General features: G+C 44.5%; 2 protein-coding genes across 2 annotated transcripts in view; one reads left to right on the top strand and one right to left on the bottom strand.

The window, feature by feature from the left end:
- Nucleotides 1-2,430, top strand: part of LOC115092874 (beta-1,4-galactosyltransferase 1-like) — a 119,712-nt gene extending 117,282 nt beyond the window's left edge. Inside the window, exons 5-6 of the mRNA XM_029604272.1 lie at nucleotides 1,729-1,833; nucleotides 1,982-2,430. Coding sequence (XP_029460132.1) covers nucleotides 1,729-1,833; nucleotides 1,982-2,117 — 241 coding nt within the window. The 3' untranslated portion in view covers nucleotides 2,118-2,430. The remainder of the gene's footprint in view (nucleotides 1-1,728; nucleotides 1,834-1,981) is intronic.
- Nucleotides 2,431-5,410: 2,980 nt separating this feature from the next.
- Nucleotides 5,411-23,124, bottom strand: part of LOC115092871 (chymotrypsin inhibitor-like) — a 44,392-nt gene continuing 26,678 nt past the window's right edge. Inside the window, exons 3-4 of the mRNA XM_029604258.1 lie at nucleotides 18,802-18,911; nucleotides 5,411-5,585 (exon numbers count right to left, since the gene is read on the bottom strand). Of these exons, the coding sequence (XP_029460118.1) occupies nucleotides 5,540-5,585; nucleotides 18,802-18,911 (156 nt within the window). The 3' untranslated portion in view covers nucleotides 5,411-5,539. The remainder of the gene's footprint in view (nucleotides 5,586-18,801; nucleotides 18,912-23,124) is intronic.

The following is a 23,124-nucleotide window of genomic DNA, read 5'->3' as shown; positions in this document are numbered from 1 at the left end:
GCAAATCTTGATCCCCATTAAAGAATCCATTACAAAAACACTCAAACATTGGGAAAATTGCCTCCGAGAGAGTAACCTCCTCCTCGCTAATTTAAACCTGATACTAAATTCAGCTAAAACTGAACTCCTCCTCATCTCCCCGGAAAATAGTAATATCACTCTGAGTTCACCAGCTAATTTACTCGTCACCCAAGCAAGAGACTTAGGAGTAATAATCTACAACCGCCTGAATTTAAAATCATTCATCAACCAAGCAACCAAAGACTGCTTTTATAACCTGCAGGTACTAAAAAGAATTAAACCACTCCTTCACTTTCAAGATTTCAGAATGGTCCTCCAAGCCGTAATTTTCTTCAAGATAGACTATTGTAACTCTATCTTGCTAGGTCTCCCTTCCTCCTCCATCAAACCTCTTCTGATGCTCCAAAATGTGGCAGCTAGAATACTGACAAACACTAGAAGAAGAGATCACATCTCTCCCATTCTCAAAAATGTACACACTGGCTGCCAATACATTTCAGAATTATTCACAAATCCATCACCATCATCCATAAAACCATCCATCACCATGCTCCTCTTAACCTTCAAATCCCGCTCAGACGACATACCTCATCCAGACCTATCAGAGAAGCCTACAGAGGATCACCATATGTCCCCCAAATCAAATCTACACATCATCTAACATTCAGAGACCGGGCCTTCTCTACAGCGGGACCAACTATATGGAATTCCATTCCCCCTGATCTCAGACAGGAACCATGCCTATTAACATTTAGAAAAAGGCTTAAGACTTGGCTGTTTAAACAAGCCTTTCCCGATCCTAACTGAATCACCGCAACAACTATTGAGAGACTTTTCAGCCCAATGTAAATAATTGCTCCTCTTACTGTTAAGTTACTCTAGCTTTTTCTTCTTCCCCCAGTTCGAGCACCCTTGTTTTATTGTAACTTCATTGCTTCTCTCCACTTGTTAAATGTACAAGGTTATTACACCCCCTGTTATTTGTAAACCAGCATGATGTGATTGTATCATGAATGCTGGTATAGAAAAGCTCTAAATAAATACATAAATAAATGATAATGCTTGTTGCCAGGACACTGACCCTATCTGAAAACTCGAATTTATTTTAACTGTCGCATCTGCTGAACATGACCCTCGATGGTTGAGTCTGTTCCATGTCCTAGTACTTGAAAATCCTAACCCGGGGCTGAAAGTTTTTAATGACCAAGCAAAAGATTGGTACTCAAACATTTGTCACCAAGTTGTCTTATTGTTTTTTCCTGGAAGTGTTTTCCATAAGCTGACCTTCTAAGCTCTCGCAGATTTGGCAGCTGCTGATAAGGTCTCGTGTTAAATATCTTTTGTCTAAATTAAGTTGAAAGAAGATTTTCATAAGATAGATAATTATCTAAGCCTTTAGAAAGGATGTTAAGGTTAGATTTTTTGAGAATACTTTTTCTGATTAAGTAGCAATTGCTGTAAGATCTTTTACTCTTTGATTTAGTCTATATGTTTTGCTGAATTGTGTGTAATATGTTTAGTACATTTTTAGTTTTGTTTTTTCTTCATTGTTTTTATTAAGTATTTAAAATTTTAGATTTGTTTTACTACTGCTTTTGTAAACAGTTTTGAGCATTATTTTTGGGGAAGGCAGGATGTATAACTGAATAAAGAAATTATAGTACTTTGCTAATGCTAAAAAAAATTTAAATGTGCTCATTTTCACAGGATAAAATCTAAGGGTATGTCATTATCTCGCCCAGATGCAAAAATAGGAACATTTCATATGATTCACCATAAGTCTGATGAAAAAAATGAACCCAATCCACAAAGGTAAGAGAACCTCCTTAAGGTACTTTCTGGCTTATTTTACATATTCAGTTGAAAAGCTAGATTAGAATGCAGAGTTGAGATTTATTGAAAAGCTAAGTAATTCCTCTATGAAAGAGAGAAATTTGTAATTTTTTTCTTGTGTTCACAGGTTTAACAAAATTGCACATACCGAAGAGACGATGAACTCTGATGGTCTAAATTCACTGTCATATGAAGTGGTAAAAACTGAGAAAAAACCATTATATACAATCATAACAGTGAACATTGGTTTACCAAAAAGATAGTATTTCTGAGATTGGCCAGATCCTACAGCGCCTTCTAATTTCATAGTTACATTCAATCGGAGTGCCTTTTGACTTTTCTCAAGGACAAGAATGACCATGAATGCCTTCCTGTATGCGAAATGAAGGTTGTGTCCAAATTTGAAAGCAATCGGTTCAGTGGTTTCTGAGATTAGCGATTTTGTCCAAACTATTTAACATTTTTATTTATATAGATTTGGATCTCAAGTTTGTCATCAGCCTATAGAAATGTTGTCTTAGGCTGTATGAGTGGCGGTCATACATATTTAAAGTTTAATAAACAAAGTCAAGGGCTGATTGGGAATTTTTTTGTGTGTTTGGTATTCCATGTGCAACATCAATTTGAGGTTTTGACAATACAGTAGGGATGTGCAGAGGGACATACGTTGCATTCGTGATTTGGATTCGTTGGGTAGCAGATACGTTGCATTCGGCCGTATGGCGCCCCGATGCATTAATACGGCGATTTCTATTCGTGTCCCAGCTAAAATTAAAATTAACTACAACCCCCACCCTCCTGACCCCCCCCCAAGACTTACCAAAACTCCCTGGTGATCCAGCGGGGGGTCCGGGACCCATCCCCTGCACTCTCACACCATCGGTGCCGGTTTCATCATGGCGCCGATAGCCTTTGTCACAGAGGCTACCGGTGCCATTGGTCAGGCCCTGTCACATGGTCATCGGTGCCATCTTGTGCTCCTACCATGTGACAGGGGCTGACCAATGGCACCGGTAGCCCCTGTGACATAGTATGGGCAAAGGCTATCGGCGCCATTTTGAGTACTGGCATCGAACGGCCGGCGTGCAGGAGGTCGCTCCGGGACCCCGTTGGACCCCCAGGGACTTTTGGCCAGCTTGGGGGGGCCTCCTGAGTCCACAAGACTTGCCAAAAGCCCAGCGGGGGTCCGGGAGTGACCTCCTGCACGTCAGCCGTCCGATGCCAGTATTCAAAATGGCGCCGATCGCCTTTGCCCTCACTAAGTCACAGGGGCCGACCGTCGGTACCTGTGACATACGAATAGTGCAGTATACGTTGCGGATCGCCAATACGGTGAAAACGAATGCACATCCCTACAATACAGTATGAGCCTATTGAGATATCTTAGAAATAGCTTCAGTTAATGCTTTGCAATGTGAAATCATGGAATCTGTTAACCAAAACAAATCACATTCAGTCAGGCTCATTCCTAAAGCTGGGGATATTGGCATGGGACTCCCAGCAATCAGACTGACAAATCTAGCTGCAGTACTTTTAATACCAAATAACGTGGAGTGTCGTCAGGTTGGCAGTCATAACTTCCTTTTCAGTCCCGGGGCATTCCTTGGCAAAGTAACCTCTTTCTCCACAATGAAAGCAGGCATGTAGGTTTAAGTCCAATGGTAGTTCTTTCTCTGGGTCTTCTGTCTCCTCACTGTGAACATTTTCCTTTCTTTCTTGTTTATCATGCACAATAATCCTCTCATGATTTATCTGCCATTTTCACCATTATTCCCTTCAACCTCCTCATCTTTGACATCTACTTCCTTCTATAGGTCCTCTCCTAGGCACAACTAGGCATCACAGGAGTAAGAGGGGTACTCTGGGTTATACTAATTTGCACAGCTTGTGCTATCTGGGTCAGTGACAGCTGTTGCTTATTGAATTGTTCTGGTAGCACTTGCTGTTGGATATACTGACCCTGTACTACTGTCTGTAACTGTTGTTGTGAGGGCCTGCAATAGTTGCTCCATATTAGTTTAGTATGTGCTCTGCAGTAGTCATGGCTTTTTGGCTCCCAGAGGACCACTGCCCTGCTCAAGAACACAAAAAAACCCCTCTACTTTTTTTTTTTTGAAAAAGGGAAAAAGAAATCTAGCCTATCCAGCTCTGACTCACTCTATGTCCCTCACTATCAGGGTGGAGCAATTCCCCTTGGCTGCTGCATGTATTGTTGAAATGCTGTTGCAATTGGGCCCCAGAAAAAAGAAAATATTATTTTTAACATGGTTCTCCACTCTGTGCTGGTGCTTAGGGCTGAAATCCTTTAGCATGGATCTCTGCTTTATGCAGATGCTTAGAGCAAAAATAGGTCCCAAAATTGTTCTTTTTTTAGCATTGATCTCTGTTCTGTACAGGCACTTAGAATAGACATCTCACTGCTGTAACCATATGTGATAACGTGCGAGCGGTCTTTGGCTGTAAAAGGGAGCTGGAGGACAGAGTAGTATAGACTCCGGCCTTTTCTCCACAGAATCAGCTTTATTACAGCATAACAGAAAACAGACAAAAAGGTCTGCTTACCTCAGCAGTTATAAATAAAAAGTTACAGCAATAGCCAGTCTTGACATAGGAACTGCCTTCTCGTCCTCAGGGCCTACCTGTTCCCTTCTGGGCCTGCTGTCTTATACCCCTGCTCAGGGAAATGCCCTGGGACCTGCATTTCCTTCTGGGCTATCTTAAGGTGGACCGGGTTAAATGCCTACTACTGGTGTTTTAAGGAAGTTCTGCTATATACTCTTTTACAAATTGTTCCTGTAAGTTTTTCCTACCATTCTTCTGCTTCACCCAGATTTTCCCTTTCCTGCTAATACAATCATAAGGTACTTCCCCCATTTAACAAAGCTAATTTTTTTGAAGTCTAGGACCTTCACCTTTTGGTAAGCTATCTCTGCCATTGTTCTTATACAGAACAGGCTGGAATGCCTCTTTATCCTAATATTTAAAGAAATTTGGTGAAATGTGAATTGTCTGTCTGCAATGGGGACACTCCTTGACCATGGAAAAGGTTCAACAAAGCCCTATTCATGAAGTCACCCAATGGCTATTCACAGAACATAATCGGAATGCAAATGAAGCTTCTGGGGATCGATCAGTCATTAGCTTACGTAGAGAAAGGAATAAGAAATAGGAAAAAGATAGGGAAAATATTAGAGGTTTCATGAACAGATCACTGATGATAACCAGATGGGAAAGAAAAAAGAAAGGGAGTCTTGTAAATAAGGCTTCATATTGAACCTTATAGTTTGCACAATAAATCCATGAATGAAATCAGTTAAATTCGTATTATAGTATATGATATTTTCCATAAAATACAACTGCAAGTTTTCCTAACAGTTTTCTGCTTAAGAACTCATGAAGCTTTTTTGGCAAATATTTCTGTGTGGAAAGTATTGCACTGATGCCAGCATATAATAAAGAGTATAGCATATACTTGGTGCTCTACAAGGCTTTAGAATTGCTTTCCCCCTTCTCTTCAATCCTCCAAAAACATTTATTTGAAATCAAAGATTTATAGTTCAATTTAAAATGCTGCTTTATTATTTACTAAACAAGTTGACATAATTATCTTTCTTATTTTTAATCAACTGAGCCGGCAGCCATTAAATAGCTGTAAGTTGTCCTCTGTTGCTTTAATGTGGCCCATCTAACACGGTCCACTGCTCCGGATTCTGATTTCTTGCTTGGTTTTCCTGGAGTAATGGTAGAGAAAAATAATGTGTTTACAAAGGCAATAATGTGATTTGATGAGTAAAACTATGAGTGAGGGACTGGTCCTGTGGCTCAGTCACAGTGCTGTATACCAGGGGTGGGCAAACAGTTTTTTAAAGTGGGCTACATTGCTGGCACTTATTGGAACTGAGGGCCAGAGTCCCCCTTAGAACTCTGTAAATGGGGGGAGGGGCAGTTACACTGGCAATCATACCCCACATTCAAGAGGACCCAAAGCAGCAACCATATTAATGAAAAGAATAATTCAACACAATTAACAAATAGAATAACAACAAATAGTTCAAAACACATATAAAAATGTTCAAACACCCATAAAATATTTCTAAAGCCACATCTAATAATACCCAATAATGAAAACTAGTAAGAATTTTTTAAAAAGTCCCGCTCTCCAAACCTGGGCATTTTTTATTTATAGTTGCCTCGAGATTGTCAAGGATTAGTAGGCAGAGAGTAAGTGTGTGTGTTTGGGGGGGGGGGAGGGGGAGGTTGTTGGATATACATGTGCTCTCTTTCTCTCACACATACTCTCCTTCCTTCATATACAAAATGCTCTCTCATCCATCCATATACACAAGCTCACTCTCACCCACACACAAAATGTGCTCTCATTGTTGCGATTCCGGTCGCGACACCCGCGAGTGGGCTCTTACCTCCACGGCTGTCCCCAGGCACAGGCAGGTCTCCCCGATCCCGTGCGAGGCCTGTACAGGCCTTTCTCCGCCGCGGCGTCTTCACGAGGGAGACGCCGTCGAGCTCTCCAGCTTGGCCCCACCCACAGTGTACGTGCGCGCGCAAGGAGGCAGCTCTTGAAGCTGCAGGGGCAGGAGACCTCGGCCGGCCCCTGGAATGACATCAGACATCGGCAGGGGATTTAAACCCGGTTACTGCTCCAGATGATCGCCTTGCAACGAGGTCACTCTCTGTGAGTATCTAGTTGCCTTTCCGTTCCTGTTCCAGCTTGTTCCTGCCTTAACTTATGTTCCAGCCTGTTCCTGCTTCAGTTCTTGTTCTAGCTTGTTCCTGCTTCAATATCTGTGCCAGCTTGTTGCTGCTTCAGGTCCTGTTCCAGCTTGATCCAGCTTCTGCTCCTGATCCTGCCTCCGTCCCTGTTCCAGCTTCTGCTCCTGATCCTGCCTCCGTCCCTGTTCCAGCCACCGCTCCTGATCCAGCCTCCACTCCTGATCCAGCTACGCTCCTGATCCTACCCAGCTTGCCTTCGGATTGTCTGCCTGGCTTTTGACCCTGGTCCGTACCTGCTACTTTCCTGTCTGCCGCCAGTCCTGAACTGTGTCTTTCTTCCTGGCTGTTGAGATTGCCTTCCGGGGGATCCTCCTAAATCCCAGCGGTCCGGGTCCTCAAGGGCTCCTCCCGGGGGGGGGGGGGGCCTCGGGCTGAGCTACCATCTGGTCTCCCGGTTTGGTGCCGCCTCCCGGCCTTTCCATCTCTCACATGCTGACGTCACTCCGCACGGCCGGCCCAAGGGTCCACTATACCAGTCATAACACTCACTCACTCGCACACATTGCTTTCTCACCCACCCACATACACACAGCATGCACTCACTCTCACTGACTCCTTCACATACACCCACACATGCACTCACTCTGGCTCTCTCATACACAACACAATACAAACATGCACTCACTCCAGGGTTGCCAACTGGCTCCAGATTTTCAGGACAGTTGATCCAGGCCTGGTTTTACTCCCTTGATTTTCTGAGGGAATGTAATAGGTAAATCAGAATAAGTCCTAGCATGCAATTGTTATATTTTATAGTAGTAGTTTTATGATATTCTGTAGCAGCTAATTTATATATGTCTCTTTTTATTAATTTTATCTGTTATCTCTTTTATGATATTATTGTATTTCTCTATTTTATTGTAATTGTAAACCGTTGCGATGGCATTGCTGATGTGACAGTATAGAAAAACCAATACACTAAACTGGGTAAAACCAGGACTGGATCAACCTGTCCTGAAAATCTGGAGCCAGTTGGGAACCCTAACTCACTCTAATTGATTCTCTCACATTTACACCATGGCAAGTTCCCATTCATTCGCATACACACACACCCAGGTAAATTCCCATTCATTCGCACACACACATACTCGGGTAAACTCCCATTCATTCTCTCACACACAGAGACCCCCAGGCAAGTTCCCATTAATTCTCACACAAACAAGCAGCTATAGATCCCCTCATAGAAATAATTGTAAAATTATACTAATAAACAATAAATGATTGAAAACAGCTATGACAGAATAACATACACACACACTCATAAAAACTATTAAAAATTCTCCAAACACCAATAAAATATTTCAAAATAGCAGACATATCACATAATACTCAATAATTAAAATGGCAATCAAGAAAATAAACTTAAAAAGCTACCTTTACTACTCTCTCCAGCAGCTCTCCTACTCCTCTACCTTGCAGGCCAGTAGCACACACCAGAAGCAGCAGTAGCTGCTGAAGCTCTTTCCTTATAGTCCTCTTCCTTATCTCCCATGACCAGTCTCTCACAAACTAATTATCTCCCTGACAGTTTCTCTCACACACCAGTCAACTTTCTTACCAGTCTCTCTCTTTTTCACACACAACAGTCACCTCCCTGACCAGACTCTCTTTCTCATGCATACACACACACACACACACACAGACAGACTTCCCACTCCCATGTTCTCTCTCACATATAAAGGCATCTCACTCTCATGCTCTCTCTCTCTCTCTGTTGCATTCGGGCCTGCTCTTTGCCCTCGCTCCACCCTCTCGACCTCTGTGGCGACTCCCTCCGGGTCTGATGGACGGATTGCTGCCACGGCGTCTCCATGCCGCTTCTCCCCGGTGTTCCCGGACCGGCTCGACGCTGCGGATCCGCCATGTCACAAAGTCCAACAAAAGGGACCATATAACTCCGATTCAAAAGAAGCTTCACTGGCTCCCAGTCAAATTTAGAATCCTCTACAAACTATTATCCATCATCCACAAAGCCATTCACAACAACACACCACTGGACATCAGAATTCCTCTTCAACTTCACACCTTCTCCCGTCTGCTAAGATTAGCACAGAGAGGCACTCTGAAGGTACCTCCTATCAAAAAATCTTTAAGAAAAAGATCACCCTCCACCGCGGGCCCCAAGCAGTGGAATTCTCTCCCACCTGAGCTTAGGCTGGAACATTGCACAATCACATTCAAAAAAAGACTCAAGACTTTGCTATTCAGCCAAGCTTTCCCTTAATTTCAAGTTGCTTCACAGCTTCCACAAACTATCCCTATACAGGGCTCATTCTCATGTTTAATCTTACATAAGAACATAAAAAAATGCCATACTGGGTCAGACCAAGGGTCCATCAAGCCCAGCATCCTGTTTCCAACAGTGGCCAATCCAGGCCATAAGAACCTGGCAAGTACCCAAAAACTAAGTCTATTCCATGTAACCATTGCTAATGGCAGTGGCTATTCTCTAAGTGAACTTAATAGCAGGTAATGGACTTCTCCTCCAAGAACTTATCCAATCCTTTTTTAAACACAGCTATACTAACTGCACGAACCACATTCTCTGGCAACAAATTCCAGAGTTTAATTGTGCGTTGAGTAAAAAAGAACTTTCTCCGATTAGTTTTAAATGTGCCCCATGCTAACTTCATGGAGTGTCCCCTAGTCCTTCTACTATCCGAAAGATAGTAGAAGGACTCCATTAGTCAACTTCCCCTTATGGATTGAATCCCCTCAAGTCCTCCTCTTTCTACCTCTACACATTGTTTCTTTCCTAGTTATGTTTATTCCAAGTTGTCCTCCTCCTCATTCTTTGTAAGACATATTTTGTCATTATTTATTGCCTGTTGGAATGTAAACCGGAGTGTTAAGTAACTCTGTTACCTGAACCTCGGTATAAAAGAAGTTATAAATAAATAAAATAAATAAATGTTCCTGATGACATAAGGCGCTCGCTCCGAAGTATGTACCAGCAAGGGGCAAACCTCAGGGGCATCCCCCTATATTGACGTCATCCGCTTCCAACATAAAAGATCTTCACTTGCGCTTGCTATTCGAGTTAGCAAGGACTCCAAGGACTTCAAGGACTCCGATGGACTCCGACGGACTACGAAGGCCTACGAATCATACTTGGTCTTGGTATACGCATTCGTCCAAGCTACTCTGCCTCCTTGGAGTTACCAGGGGTTCCCGCTCCTCGGGGCCTCGCTCTCTTTTATTTCAGATTGCAGATAAGAACCGGTACTCGCTCCTTGAGGGCCCATGTTCCTGAAGACTCTGAAGATTCTCTACTATCTAGAAGCTATTACAAATACAGACAATTGTGAGTTGCCACCACTCTCTCAGAGCTTTCCCTGGAACCAGGTACTCGCTCCTCGAAGGCCTAACTCTTTCCAGCTACTGAGCCTTCTTAAGATTCTATGTGAGATTGTCATCTACTACTGGCTATGTATACAGCATACCCTGTCTATTCACTATCTATAGTCTCTCTACAGCTTAGCATCCCTGGGATTGCAGTTCCAGTATCTGAGGGACTTCAGCCCTGCTGGGCATACCAGCTCACTACTGCCACCTCTGGTGGTTCTACTAACCTGTCTAATAAAAGAACTATCTGTGTCTGTCTCCATACTCAAGCCTAGCCGGTGGTCCCTCTCAGGATATCCTCTTGGGGGCACTGTCATCTGCCATCGGCCCAAGGATCACCTATTTACTACAGTGTGCTCACTCCTCCCACTTTAGGAGCTGAGCATAACAGAGTGCTAGCTCTCATCTATGTCTCCGCCCATCAGACATCAGAACCATAACAGATTGCAACTCAGCATGGAGTTATAACAGAGTGTCAACTCCTCCCCTCTGGAGGAGCAAACCTCTATCAGATCGCTAACTCCTCCCTCCTGGGGAGCTCTCTCATAACAGATTACTACTCCCTAGCAGGTTCCTAACAGACTGCTAACTCCTCCCCTCTGGAGGAGCAGATCATAACACTCTTACACATACCCCCATACACCCAGGCTTCTCACTCCCATGCTTGCTCTCTGCACAAGCACAGGCTTCTCATTCCCATAATCACTTTCTCTCTCTCATACACACACACTCACGCACTCACACAGGCTTCTTACTCCCATGATCTCTCACATATACATGCTTCTTCCATGCTCTCTCTCACACATACACACACCAATCACCTCCCCAACCAGTCTATCACTCTCTCACATACTCCAGTCACCTTCCTGACTAGTCTCTCACACATTTACACGTCACCTCTCTTGCCAGTCTTTCTCAATCACATACATGCTCTCTCTCACACACAGGCTCTTAATCACACACATGTTCTCTCTCACACACAGGCTGTCAATCACAGTTACACATATAAACTCTCAATCACATACACACACTCTTTCTCGCTTATAGGCAGGTTGGCTGACTCTCTATATCTCTCACTCCCCCACCCCCCCTCCTGGAGCATCCTCCTCCTCCAGCCCCCATGGCCCAAGACAGAAGAATCCCATTGACAGTGGGGGCTAATGCTGCTGTCTCCCTTGTTGATCGCTGGCTGCTTCTGATTTTGTGCACGCCAGTGCTACTGCGCGGGGCAGATGCTGCCACTGCTACTTTTCAAAGCAGCATGTCCCTTTCTTCTTCCCACGTGCCCCACTGCACATCACTTCCTCTTCCAGACCACAGAGCAGGAAGAACAATAGGCTAGCTGCAGTTGTCAGCTTCCACTAATACTGCTGCCATTCCCATCTAGGCCTGAACCTACTCATGCGACACACCTGCTGGTGTTTGGTGTCACATGTGTGTGTTGTAACACACTGGTTGAGAACTGCAGGACTATTAGACAGGCTCAGTTCACCCAGCAATGCAGATGTGCAGCTTCTGCATTGTTGGCGAAATAAAGAGAAGGTCCTTTCTTTGCCTGCAGTGGGATGGGGTCCTCCAGCAGCCTCTTCTTTTCTTCAGCACCAGTGGGGTGGGGTCCACCGGCGGCCACACGGGCCTCTTCTCCTTGCCGCTGGTGGGATGGGGTTCACCAGTGACCGCCTGATCCTCTCTATGGCTGGCTGATGCTCCTGCTCTTCCTGCCTCACTGCTCCTCCTCTTCCTGCCTTACTGCTCTCTCTGAAGGGGACTTCACCTCAGTCACCAACATCCAGGTCAAAGTCATCAGCAAAGGCCTGCAATGTCAGGCCATTGTTGATCACATCAAAGGTGCTAGCAGGCCAGATTTAATGGGGCAAAAATTGAGGAGGAGGGCCAGAATAAAGTCTGTCGTCGGGCTGGGTTTGGCTCATGGACCATAGTTTGCCCACTCTTGCTCTACATTGTGGTGTGAGAGGGCGGGCAGGGCTTGGCATGCAGAAGAGGACACAGTGAGGTCCAGGGAACCAGGAAAAGAAGGAAGACAAGTGCCACTCCTGCAGCAAGATCTACCAGCTAAAGGAGGGGCATTGAGATTAGCCTTTGAGGTTAGTGACAGTACTTGTGTCACCGCAGCTGTCTGGAGTGGGATGGAGAGAGATTAAATAAAAGTGTAAGTTGAACAAATGATGGAAAAAAGTGTGGAAGTTTCCATCTAATAACCAGACATAACAAATATTTCTACTTAATATTTCTATTTCATCTTCCATTGCCTCTCAAACAATGAACAGGCTATAACAATGTGCCTCAGTTTATCAGTTCTGTCAAAATTATATAAACATTTTCTTTTCTTAAAAAAAAAGTTTCGAGCCTGATGGCTCATTAGCAGTGCTTGCAGAGGACCTGTATTTCATTCCCAAGTCAAATTTTCTAGTTGGCCTGGGATGGCGATTTTGCAATGACAGTATCCACTGTTCCGGGGGTGGGGGTTGGGGGGATATGGGATGGGAGGGGAGTCCCAGTCATAATGCAATGGTGACATCTAATGGCCAGAATTAGGACTTATGATTGCAGGCTTCTGGAAGAAGCCAGCTGAGGATTGTCACTGCAACAACTGGGCTATGTGAGTTGGGAGGGGATATAAAAGAGGAGAAATATCCCAGGTTTATTGCAAATTAATGCTCCTAGGACTGTAGTCCAGCAGAGGCAGGTTCAATTGAACTGGAAACTCAATATTGGTTCTAAAGTCCCTTCCAATATAGGGCCTATATTGAAAGCGCATTTAGCGCTAGATGGCCTAATAAGTAGGACTTATTTGGCTAAACTGAGGCTGCTGAATATCCAGTTAAGTCACTTTTATGGCTAAGTAGATAACTGGATAATCAACGTGCAGGGAATGGGTGAATTGGGGCGGTGCTACATATCCGGTTATCTTAACCGGATAAGTGTTTATAATCAGTCTTATCCGGTTAAGTTAACTGAATAACCCCTAGATTCATCAAAATGCGATAATGCAAGGGTAATGCCCGCGCTAAGAAAAAGGGACGTTTTATGGAAATTTTAGAATTACTGTACTACATAGCCTCCTAGTAGTCAAGTATATATATGCCTAGAGAAGGGGCATCTAAAAGCTCGAGGTGAGGTGTTGGTGGTGGTTTAGGGTTTAAGGGCCAGTTTTCCATGCAGAGTGAGATGTACGAACAGCACAGTACACCTCGGTGAAGATTTGATGTCATTTGGAGTGAGGAAAGTCTCACAAAGATGACATTTCTACTATGTTCTCTCACCCTAGCTTTATGGACTCTATAGGGTACCATCAAGCTAGGCCAAGATAACATAGTACATAACGCATTTTGATGAATGACCCTACATGTTAGATCTGCTCAATAGCAGGTCTGAAGTTATTCGGATGTAACTTATCCGGATATTTAGAACTTATCTGGTTATATTCTGCAGCTCAGCCGTGCATCTGAATATGCCTGCTAAGTTATCCGGATAACTTGCATGCAAGTTATCCGGATATTACTTATCTGGATAACTTAAATAACTGGATAGTTTTCAATATTGGGCCCATAAAGTTTAGAGGCGTCTAAATCGTTTGTGGTAAGGGCCATGCAAATAGGCATGCAAAATACCCTTAAAATGAAATAGAATTTTGCAAATATAATATGATGCTATTGGTAATCAGATATGAGCATTTCCCTTGCATATTGTAAGTAAAATTTGATTATTTTTATTTCTCATACAATTTTAATTCAATCAAATCAGCTGAAAACAATTAATGTGATGATTCTCAGGTAGTAAACCTTAAACAGGCACTTCCCTATTGGGCACATGTAATAAAACCTTTGCTAAAATCCATGCTAATTTTTAGCAAGAGTTTTCATTTACTAGAAACCTGCGGTACCACAGGATGCGGTACCACAGGATGCAGTAAGCTAATAGGATGCAAATAGACCAGAAGTAAATAAAGCATGCTAAATGGAAAACACACTAAGAATGTGTTAACCTAAACATCTGCAGTAATGCAGAAAAGTGCTATAAAAACAGGAGTAGGGAGGTAGGTGTTGGAAAGAGTGTGACCAAATTGGTTTTGCATGCAAGATTGGCACTGTGCATCATCACTTCGGTATAATCTTGAATGCAAAGACATTGGGGCATGACATGCCAAGTGAAATCGAAGGGTAAGCTCTCTGGGGTGGGCACCTATAGATAAACAGTATGTAAATTTTTTGATGCTGTGCATCCTAACTTGGGCACCAAAATGTGCAAACTATTTGGCTGTGCCTGTCCCAGAAAGCTTAGTCTTTGATTTCACTTGACATGCTTTGCAGATGAGACTGTGCCCAAAATTTGGATTTACAGCCCCAATCTCACCATCAAGGCCATTGTAGCAATGCATGGCAAGTAACATCAAAGGGGCCAATTCAGTACTGTGTGCTAGCTACTGTACACGGCCTAACACGTGATTGGACATGTGTTTTGGGCGTGCATCCATAATCCCCGATCCAATACGGGGATTAGCGCATCCAAAATGCGTGTCCAAATCTCCGCATAGCTAATAGCGCGCCTCACGTGGAAATCAATGTGGATGAGGCTATTAGCTAACCTCCGCAATCCAATACATTTGCAACGGCCAATGCGCCCTTGCGACACGGCAAATTTTACGCCAGCTGGCTTAAAGGTGTGCCACGCTCAAGGACGCATTGAAAAAAAAAGAAAAATCCTGCATTTTGAGATTCATCCTAATAGTTTTGAAGTGTACTGTGTAGGAGGGACCAAATAAAGCAGTATTTATTTTTAAAAAATTATTTAAAAAAAAGAAAATGTTTTGGACATCCAATACACATAGAAGATACATGGCCCAGGTTTTGTATCTTGTGCGTGTCTATGCCAATAGCAGGAGAAAACGGACGCTCATAGTTTGAGCTTCCGTTTTCCAGTTGGCTTGACAGCCCATTTGACAGCCACCTCTCCTCTATGCCAATTCTGAGGAGGCACTAGGGATGCACATTTGTTCCTAGCGCCTCCTCTTTCACATGAGCCCGCATTTTAATATTGGATCAGGAGCCCGGGAGAGGTGGCCGGGTGTGCGTTAGGAAAACGGGCTTGCAACACTGAGCGCCTGTTTTCTGTGCACATTTATTGCATCGGCCCCAAAAAGTGTACACTCTCTGGGATGAGGACCTGAAGGTGAATGGTATTCAAGATGGCATTGTGTATCCCAATTTTCGCACAGTGTTGCATCCAAGGTCATTTTGTCAAGGGGAGGGAAGGAAAGAGTAAAGGAAGATGGGGTGTGAGTGAGAGAGGAGGAAAAGGAAGAGGAAGGGAAGAGGAGTTGTGAATGAGAGGAGAGGGATAGAAAGGTGAAGGGAAGAGGGGTGTGAGTGAGACAGGAGAAGGGGAAGGGAAGAGGGGTATAAGAGAGAGGGGAGGAGAGGGAAGGGGAAGGCAAGAGTGGGTGTGAATGAGAGCGGGGGGGGGGAAGGGAAGGTGGGAGGTGGGAATAAGAGGGTAGGGGAGGGAAGGGTGGGATGCAGATGGCAGGGGTCCCAGGAATGTCGCAGGGTTGCCAGCTTCCTAAAACTAGTTACTAACAACTATATGCCCCTCCTCTGAGAACACTGACTCCTGATTCTCCCCTTCCCCAGCATTTCAAATCACCCAAAAGGCCAGATGCCCACTCAGCAAACAAAAAGAGGGACCCACCTTTGGCCTTCTCAAAAGGAAGAGAAAGGGTATGAGTGAGAGGACAGGCCTAGGGAAGGGAAGATGGGAGGTGTGAGTGAGAGGGGAGGATAGGGAAGGGGAAAGGAAGAGGGTGTGAGAAGGAAGGGAAGGTTGGAGATCTGTGTGAGAGGAGAGGGAAGGAAGGTGTGACAGATTTGACATGCACTGGGCATTGGTGGAGAGTGGGGGTACCAACACATCCCATGCCCCAGGCAGCAGATTGCCTTCACCTGTCCCTTCTGCTGAGGATATTTTAAATGTAGTCCCTGATCCATTTTTCTCACATCACAGCGGTGAGGGACTGTGTGTATGTGATGTGGAGGAGTATGGGCGGGTATGGGGGTGTGTGTCTGTGTGTATGGCTGAGGTACTCTCTTCCCCTTGCACTTTGGGGTAGATTTTCAAACAAGGTGCGTTGGCGTACTTTTGTTGGCGCTCCAGGCGCAAACAAAAGTACGCGGGATTTTAGTAGATACGCGCGGAGCCACGCATATCCGCTAAAATCCTGGATCGGCGCGCGCAAGGCTATCAATTACGTATAGCCGGCGCGCGCCGAGCCACGCAGCCTACCCCCATTCCCTCCGAGGCCGCTCCGAAATCGGAGCGGCCTCGGAGGGAATCCTCTAACGCCCTCCCCTCACCTTCCCCTCCCTTCCTCTACCTAACCCACCCCCCCGGCCCTGTCTAAACCCCCCCCTTACCTTTGTCGGGGGATTTACGCCTCCCGGAGGGAGACGTAAATCCCCGCGCGCCAGCGGGCCGCTAGCTCGCCGGGATGCGACCTGGGGGCGGGTACGGAGGGCACGGCCACGCCCCCGGACCGCCCCGGCCATAACCACGCCCCCGGACCCGCCCCCAAAACGCTGCCGGCACGCCCCCTAAACGCCGCGACGACAGGGCCCGCCCCCCGACACGCCCCCTCGGAGAACCCCGGGACTTACGCGAGTCCCGGGGTCTGCGCGCGCCGGTGAGCCTATTTTACATAGGCTCACCGGCGCGCAGGGCCCTGCTCGCCTAAATCCACCCGGATTTGGGTGGATTTAGGCAAGCAGGGCTCTTAAAATCCGCCCCTTTCTGTTTTGTCTCTCACCTCTGTGTGAAGGGGTAGAGGTAATGGTATTTGTGTGTGTGTGGGAGAGAGGAGTGGTGATTGTGTGGGAGATTGAGTACCGGGATGTATATGGCTGGGGGGCACTCTCCCCCTCACGCTCTCCCCTTTTCCTCACCTCTTTGTATATATGTGGGGGGTTGGAGGTGCAGGGAGAGGTGGTGGTGGTGTAGGTGGGATGGTGAGCGCGTGTATGTAGAGAGGGTGTTATGGGAGGGTAAGTGGTGATGTGGAGGAGTGTGAGTGGGGGTACAAAGGGTGAATGTATGCATGCACTCCTTTACCCCTTCCCCTCCCCCCCACTCCCAATTTGTTCTTCTCTCCCCTCTTCACACTTCTCTTCCCCTTCCCTTGCACTCTACACTTTGTAGCCCTCTCACCTCCCCCCCCCCCCTATGTATGTGTGGGTGGGTGTAGGTGTGGGGTATTAGTGTTGTAGGCAGGGTGTATTGGGTGGTGGGGGTGTGAGTGGTTGTGGGGGGGGGGGGGTATGGCTGGGAGCAATTCTAATTGTTTGGGCTGTCAACACTAGAAATTAAACTCCTGGATGTCAGGTGGAGTTAACTCACATTTCTGGTGGCCAGTGTTATTCTATTGCTGTGCCCAGTGTGGTAGAAGCAGCTAGACACTACTACATGGGCACAGCAATAGAATAAAATGGCTACCAAAAATGTGAGTAAAACTTTACTCTACCTCTGACCCAGGATTTAAATTTTCTGCGTTAAAATAAAACACCAAAGCAGTCAAAATTTTAGCGTGCTTGCCTACACTGCAGGATAATATCTAATTTCTTCATTAACATGGGATTTTCATGTTCCCATTCTAATCCTAGCCTAAAAACATATTACATACCGGGGTTATGTTAGTAAGGAAAAATACATTCTGAAATACAGAATAAAAACCTCGCTAAGGAGAGTGTGGTGTATGATATCTGCCCCTATATGTCAGTGGTGCTCAGTAGGGGCGTGCATTCGTTTTCGCCGTATTGGCGATCCGCAACGTATACTGCACTATTCGTAGTATTCGTGGGGAAGTGAAACGTATAGCGATTCTCCACGAATACACAAATATTCGCCGAATTATACGGCCACTTAAATAAAAATTTAAACAAACCCCCCACCCTCCTGAACCCCCCCAAGACTTACCAAAACTCCCTGGTGGTACAGCGGGGGGTCCGGGAGCCATCCCCTGCACTCACACCCTCGGTGCCGGTTTCATCACGGGCCGATAGCCTTTGTCACAGGGGCTACCGGTGCCATTGGTCAGCCCCTGTCACATGGCCATCGGCGCCATCTTGTACTCCTACCATGTGACAGGGGCTGACCAATGGCACCGGTAGCCCCTGTGACAAAGGCTATCGGCGCCATGATGAAACCAGCACCGAGGGTGTGAGAGTGCAGGGGATGGCTTCCGGACTCCCTGCTGGACCACCAGGGAGTTTTGGTAAGTCTTGGGGGGGGTCAGGAGGGTGGGGGGTTGTAGTTAATTTTAATTTTAGTCGGGACACGAATAGAATTCGCCGTATTAACGCATCGGGGCGCCATATGGCCGAATGCAACGCATTTGCTCCCCGACGAATCCGAATCACGAATGCAACGTATGGCATCACGAATGCAACATATGGGGTCCCTCTGCACATCCCTAGTGCTCAGACCTGCCCTCAGGCCCCCACTTAGCTGTTCTGGTTTTCAGAATACGGATATTTGTATTCTTTTTCGTTTAAGAACTTTATTGATGTATACAAAGATATCTCGTGTATTCCTCACTGGTAGCCTGAAAGCCATACCGTCTAAGGGGTGTCTAATGGCAGGTATAAACAGTGCAGTTTGTAATGGCATTAGGGTTAAAAATGGCAACCCAGCTTTTCAAGTAAGCAGGAAGCATGTCAGAGACAATCCAAGATGTTTCTGAGCTGACACAGCCCTCTTTGATTTCTCATTCATATGCCAGAAATTAGTTGGATGTGATCTTACATTCTTTGAACACAGAGCAAGCACTCATTGGCGTAGGTTTCTCCATCCGTGCCACACACGGGGCTGAAGTTCAGTGGACAGGCTTCAAGCATGAAAGGGCTACATTTGGGCTGCAAACAGACAAAATCAAATAACCAAATAAGTATTTAACAAATGGGAGAAGAACAGGGATAAAATTTAAAAAATGTTGAAAGCAAAGAAGCTGATATCATGTCAACTGTAATAAATTCATTCTATAGAGTTACAGCTACACAGGGATTCAAAACGTTTATATCTATTGTAATATCAGCATCATTTATCAAATTGCGTTATGGTGTTTTCGCATGCATTAAGGCGTTTTCGCATGCGAAAAATGCCTTAACGCATGCAATAAGCACCATAATGAATGGTGCAATGCAAATATTTAAAAGGGGAGGGATTGGGGAGGAGTCAGAGGTGGGATTTCCAAAAAAGTGGGCTGGCTATTTTAAGCCATAATGCAAGATATTGCACAGTTTTAATGCTGAAAATAAGTACAATTTTGAAATTTTTGATCTATTAGTTAAAATTTGTAACCTATCATTAAAATCATCCATTGTACCTGAAGACTGGAGGGTGGCTAGTGTAACCCCAATATTTAAAAAAGGCTCCAGGGGCGATCCGGGTAACTATAGATCAGTGAGCCTGACTTCAGTGCCGGGAAAAATAGTGGAAACTATTCTCAAGATCAAAATCGTAGAGCATATAGAAAGACATGGTTTAATGGAACACAGTCAACATGGATTTACCTAAGGGAAGTCTTGCCTAACAATTCTGCTTCATTTTTTGAAGGGTTTAATAAACATGTGGATAAAGGTGAACTGATAGATGTAGTGTATTTGGATTTTCAGAAGGCATTTGACAAAGTCCCTCATGAGAGGCTTCAAAGAAAAAAGTCATGGGATAGGACGCGATGTCCTTTTGTGGATTACAAACTGGTTAAAAAACAGGAAACAGAGAGTAGGATTAAATGGTCAATTTTCTCAGTGGAAAAGGGTAAACAGTGGAGTGCCTTGGGGATCTGTACTTGGACCAGTGCTTTTCAATATATATAAATTATCTGGAAAGGAATTCGACGAGTGAGGTTATCAAATTTGCGGATGATACAAAATTATTCAGAGTAGTTAAATCACAAGTGGATTGTGATACATTACAGGAGGACCTTCAAGACTGGAAGATTGGGCATCCAAATGGCAGATGAAATTTAATGTGGACAAGTGCAAGGTGTTGCATATAGGGAAAAATAACCCTTGCTGTAGTTACACGATGTTAGGTTCCATATTAGGAGCTACCACCCAGGAAAAAGATCTAGGCATCATTGTGGATAATACTTTAAAATTGTCGGTTCAGTGTGCTGCAGCAGTCAAAAAAGCAAACAGAATGTTAGGAATTATTAGGAAGGGAATGGTTAATAAAATGGAAAATGTCATAATGCCTCTATATCGCTCCATGGTGAGACCGCACCTGGAATACTGTGTACAGTTCTGGTCGCTGCATCTCAAAAAAGATATAGTTGCGATGGAGAAGGTACAGAGAAGGGCAACCAAAATGATAAAGGGGATGGAACAGCTCCCCTATGAGGAAAGGCTGAAGAGGTTAGGGCTGTTCAGCTTGGAGAAGATACGGCTGAGGGGGGGATATGATAGAGGTCTTTAAGATCATGAGAGGTCTTGAACAGGTAGATGTGAATCGGTTATTTACACTTTCGAATAATAGAAGGACTAGGGGGCATTCCATGAAGTTAGCAAGTAGTACATTTAAGACTAATCAGAGAAAATTATTTTTCACTCATTGCACAATAAAGCTCTGGAATTTGTTGCCAGAAGATGTGGTTAGTGCAGTTAGTGTAGCTGGGTTCAAAAAAGGTTTGGATAAGTTCTTGGAGAAGTCCATTAATGGCTATTAATCAAGTTTACTTAGGGAATAGCCACTGCTATTAATTGCATCAGTGGCATGGGATCTTCTTAGTGTTTGGGTAATTGCCAGGTTCTTGTGGCCTGGTTTGGCCTCTGTTGGAAACAGGATGCTGGGCTTGATGGACCCTTGGTGTAACCCAGCATGGCAATTTCCTATGTTCTTAATTGTGTTAAGCTGTGTGATATTGTGCATTATGCCCATAGGATAATTTGAGATTTTTTTTCAAATTCTGTTTTGGGTATTTTTAGATTGGGGAAAAGCTTGAGATGCATTTCCTCTGGGGATAGCACCATAGTAAGCAGCTATTTATGCTACTAAAGGAGGCTCACCTAGTAATCCGAGGTGAAGTTTAGGTAGTAGTGTAGGGGTTAGGGGCCACTTTTACATGCAGAGTGAGACATACGAACAGAGCAGTGCACTCTTGTGAAGATTTGATGTCCCTCAAGTGAGGAAACTCACCCAAAGATGAGATTTGTGCAATGTTCTCTCAACCTAGCTTGATGTCCATCAAGCTAGGTTGAGAGAACATTGCACAAATCTCATCTTTGGGTGAGTTTCCTCACTCTGAGGGACATCAAATCTTCACAAGAGTGCACTGCTCTGTTCGTACGTCTCACTCTGCATGTATAAGTGGCCCCTAACCCCTACACTACTACCTAAACCTTACCTCGAGTTACTAGGTGGGCCTCATATAGAGATATAAATAGCTAACTAGTACTACAAGGGCCTTGTAGATAGTCTCTCTCTCCTCTCCTTCCCTCCCCTCCCACTCTCTGTGAAATGAGCACTTTGCAGGTAGAAATGCAATTATGTAGATAACACTGCAAAGTGCAAAAAGTTAACATGTAGTGTATTGTGTTTTTCTACCACATACGATATTTACAGCAATTTGATAAATCTAGGCCTATGTTTGATGTGAGACAAGTACCTTCTAGTGTTCAAAGAAAATATAGCAAGTAATTTTAAAGCATTTCAGTTTGATTCTGTGAATTATTATAAATTAACTTGCTCTACACCCTCATTGGGCATTTCATTTCCAAAATTCCCATTAATAATCAGAATCAGAGCTGATTCTTCCATTACACAGAGTAGAACACTGCAATTTGGGAGTGGCACTAGGTGCATGAGCTCACAGGGCTCTGCTGGACGACTCTCTTGGTCAGTGCCAGAATCTCAGGGAGCACAGAAGCGGCTGCGGGAAACAGGAGGGAAGGGGGAGAATTTAGAGCAGATCAAGGAAGAGCCATTCTTCTCTCTCATCCAGTATATGCACACTTCCCCTTTTGAACTGTGCATACTTAAGACGCTTTAAAGATGGGCAAATTTCAGAAAGCCTTTACTTGGCTCTGTATTTATCCACATAAATGCCTTTTGAAAATTGTCCTTCCTATTAGCAATTATGTATTTTTACAGGATTGTAATGGACAATATAATAGTAATGTCATCATTATTGTTGAGTTTAATAGTTAAACTCGCAGATGAGGGAGTGGCCTAATGGTTTGAAAAATAATAGGGAAGGAGCCAAAAGACTGAAAGCTCACCTAGGGTGGCAATTACCCTTGCACTGGCCCTAATCAGAATTCTTACAAAGCCCAACACTCAAGAGCTTCATCAGCTTTTTTTCCTTCTGGTTATATCTTTCCCCATGTACTCTGTCCTTCCTCTGGCTTTTGTCACATTGCTTTGTGACCTTGTGATCAGAGGCAGTTCTATCATTAAGCAGAGTAAGGCAGTCACCTAAGGTGGCTAAATATTGGGACAGGGGCAAGTAGTCCCCAACATGCCCCTGTAGCAACTGTCTCAATTCCCAGTCGGAGAACATAAGACTTGCCATACTGGGTCAGAATAAAGGTCCATCCTGCCAATACAGGTCCCAAGTACCTGGCAGGATCCCAAGGGGTAGTTAGATTCCATGTTGCTTATCCCAAGAATAAGCAGTGGATTTCTGCAACTCCACCTTAACAATGGTTTATGGACTTTTCCTCCAGGAACTTTTCCAAACCTTTTTTAAATGCAACTACAATAAGAGCATTCACCACATCCTCTGGTAACGAATTCCAGAGCTTAATAATACGCTGAGTTTAGTTTTAAATGTATCACCTAGTAACTTCATTATATGTCCCCTAGTCTTTTTACTCTTTGAAAGAGTAAACAACTGATTAACGTTTACTCGTTCCACTCCACTCACATCTCCCCTCAGCCATCTCTTTTCCAAACTGAAGAGTCCTAACCTCTTTAGCTTTCCTCATAGGACAATCGTTCCATTCCCTTTATTACGCTGGTCACCCTTCTCTGTACCTTTTTTAATTCTACTATCTCTTTTTTGAGACGTGGTGACCAAAACTGCACTCAAGATGAGGTCGCACCAGGGAGTGATACAGAGGCACT

Source organism: Rhinatrema bivittatum, chromosome 1 (assembly GCF_901001135.1).
Source record: "Rhinatrema bivittatum chromosome 1, aRhiBiv1.1, whole genome shotgun sequence".
NCBI lineage: Eukaryota > Metazoa > Chordata > Amphibia > Gymnophiona > Rhinatrematidae > Rhinatrema > Rhinatrema bivittatum.
This window is presented reverse-complemented; position numbering and strand designations above follow the sequence as displayed.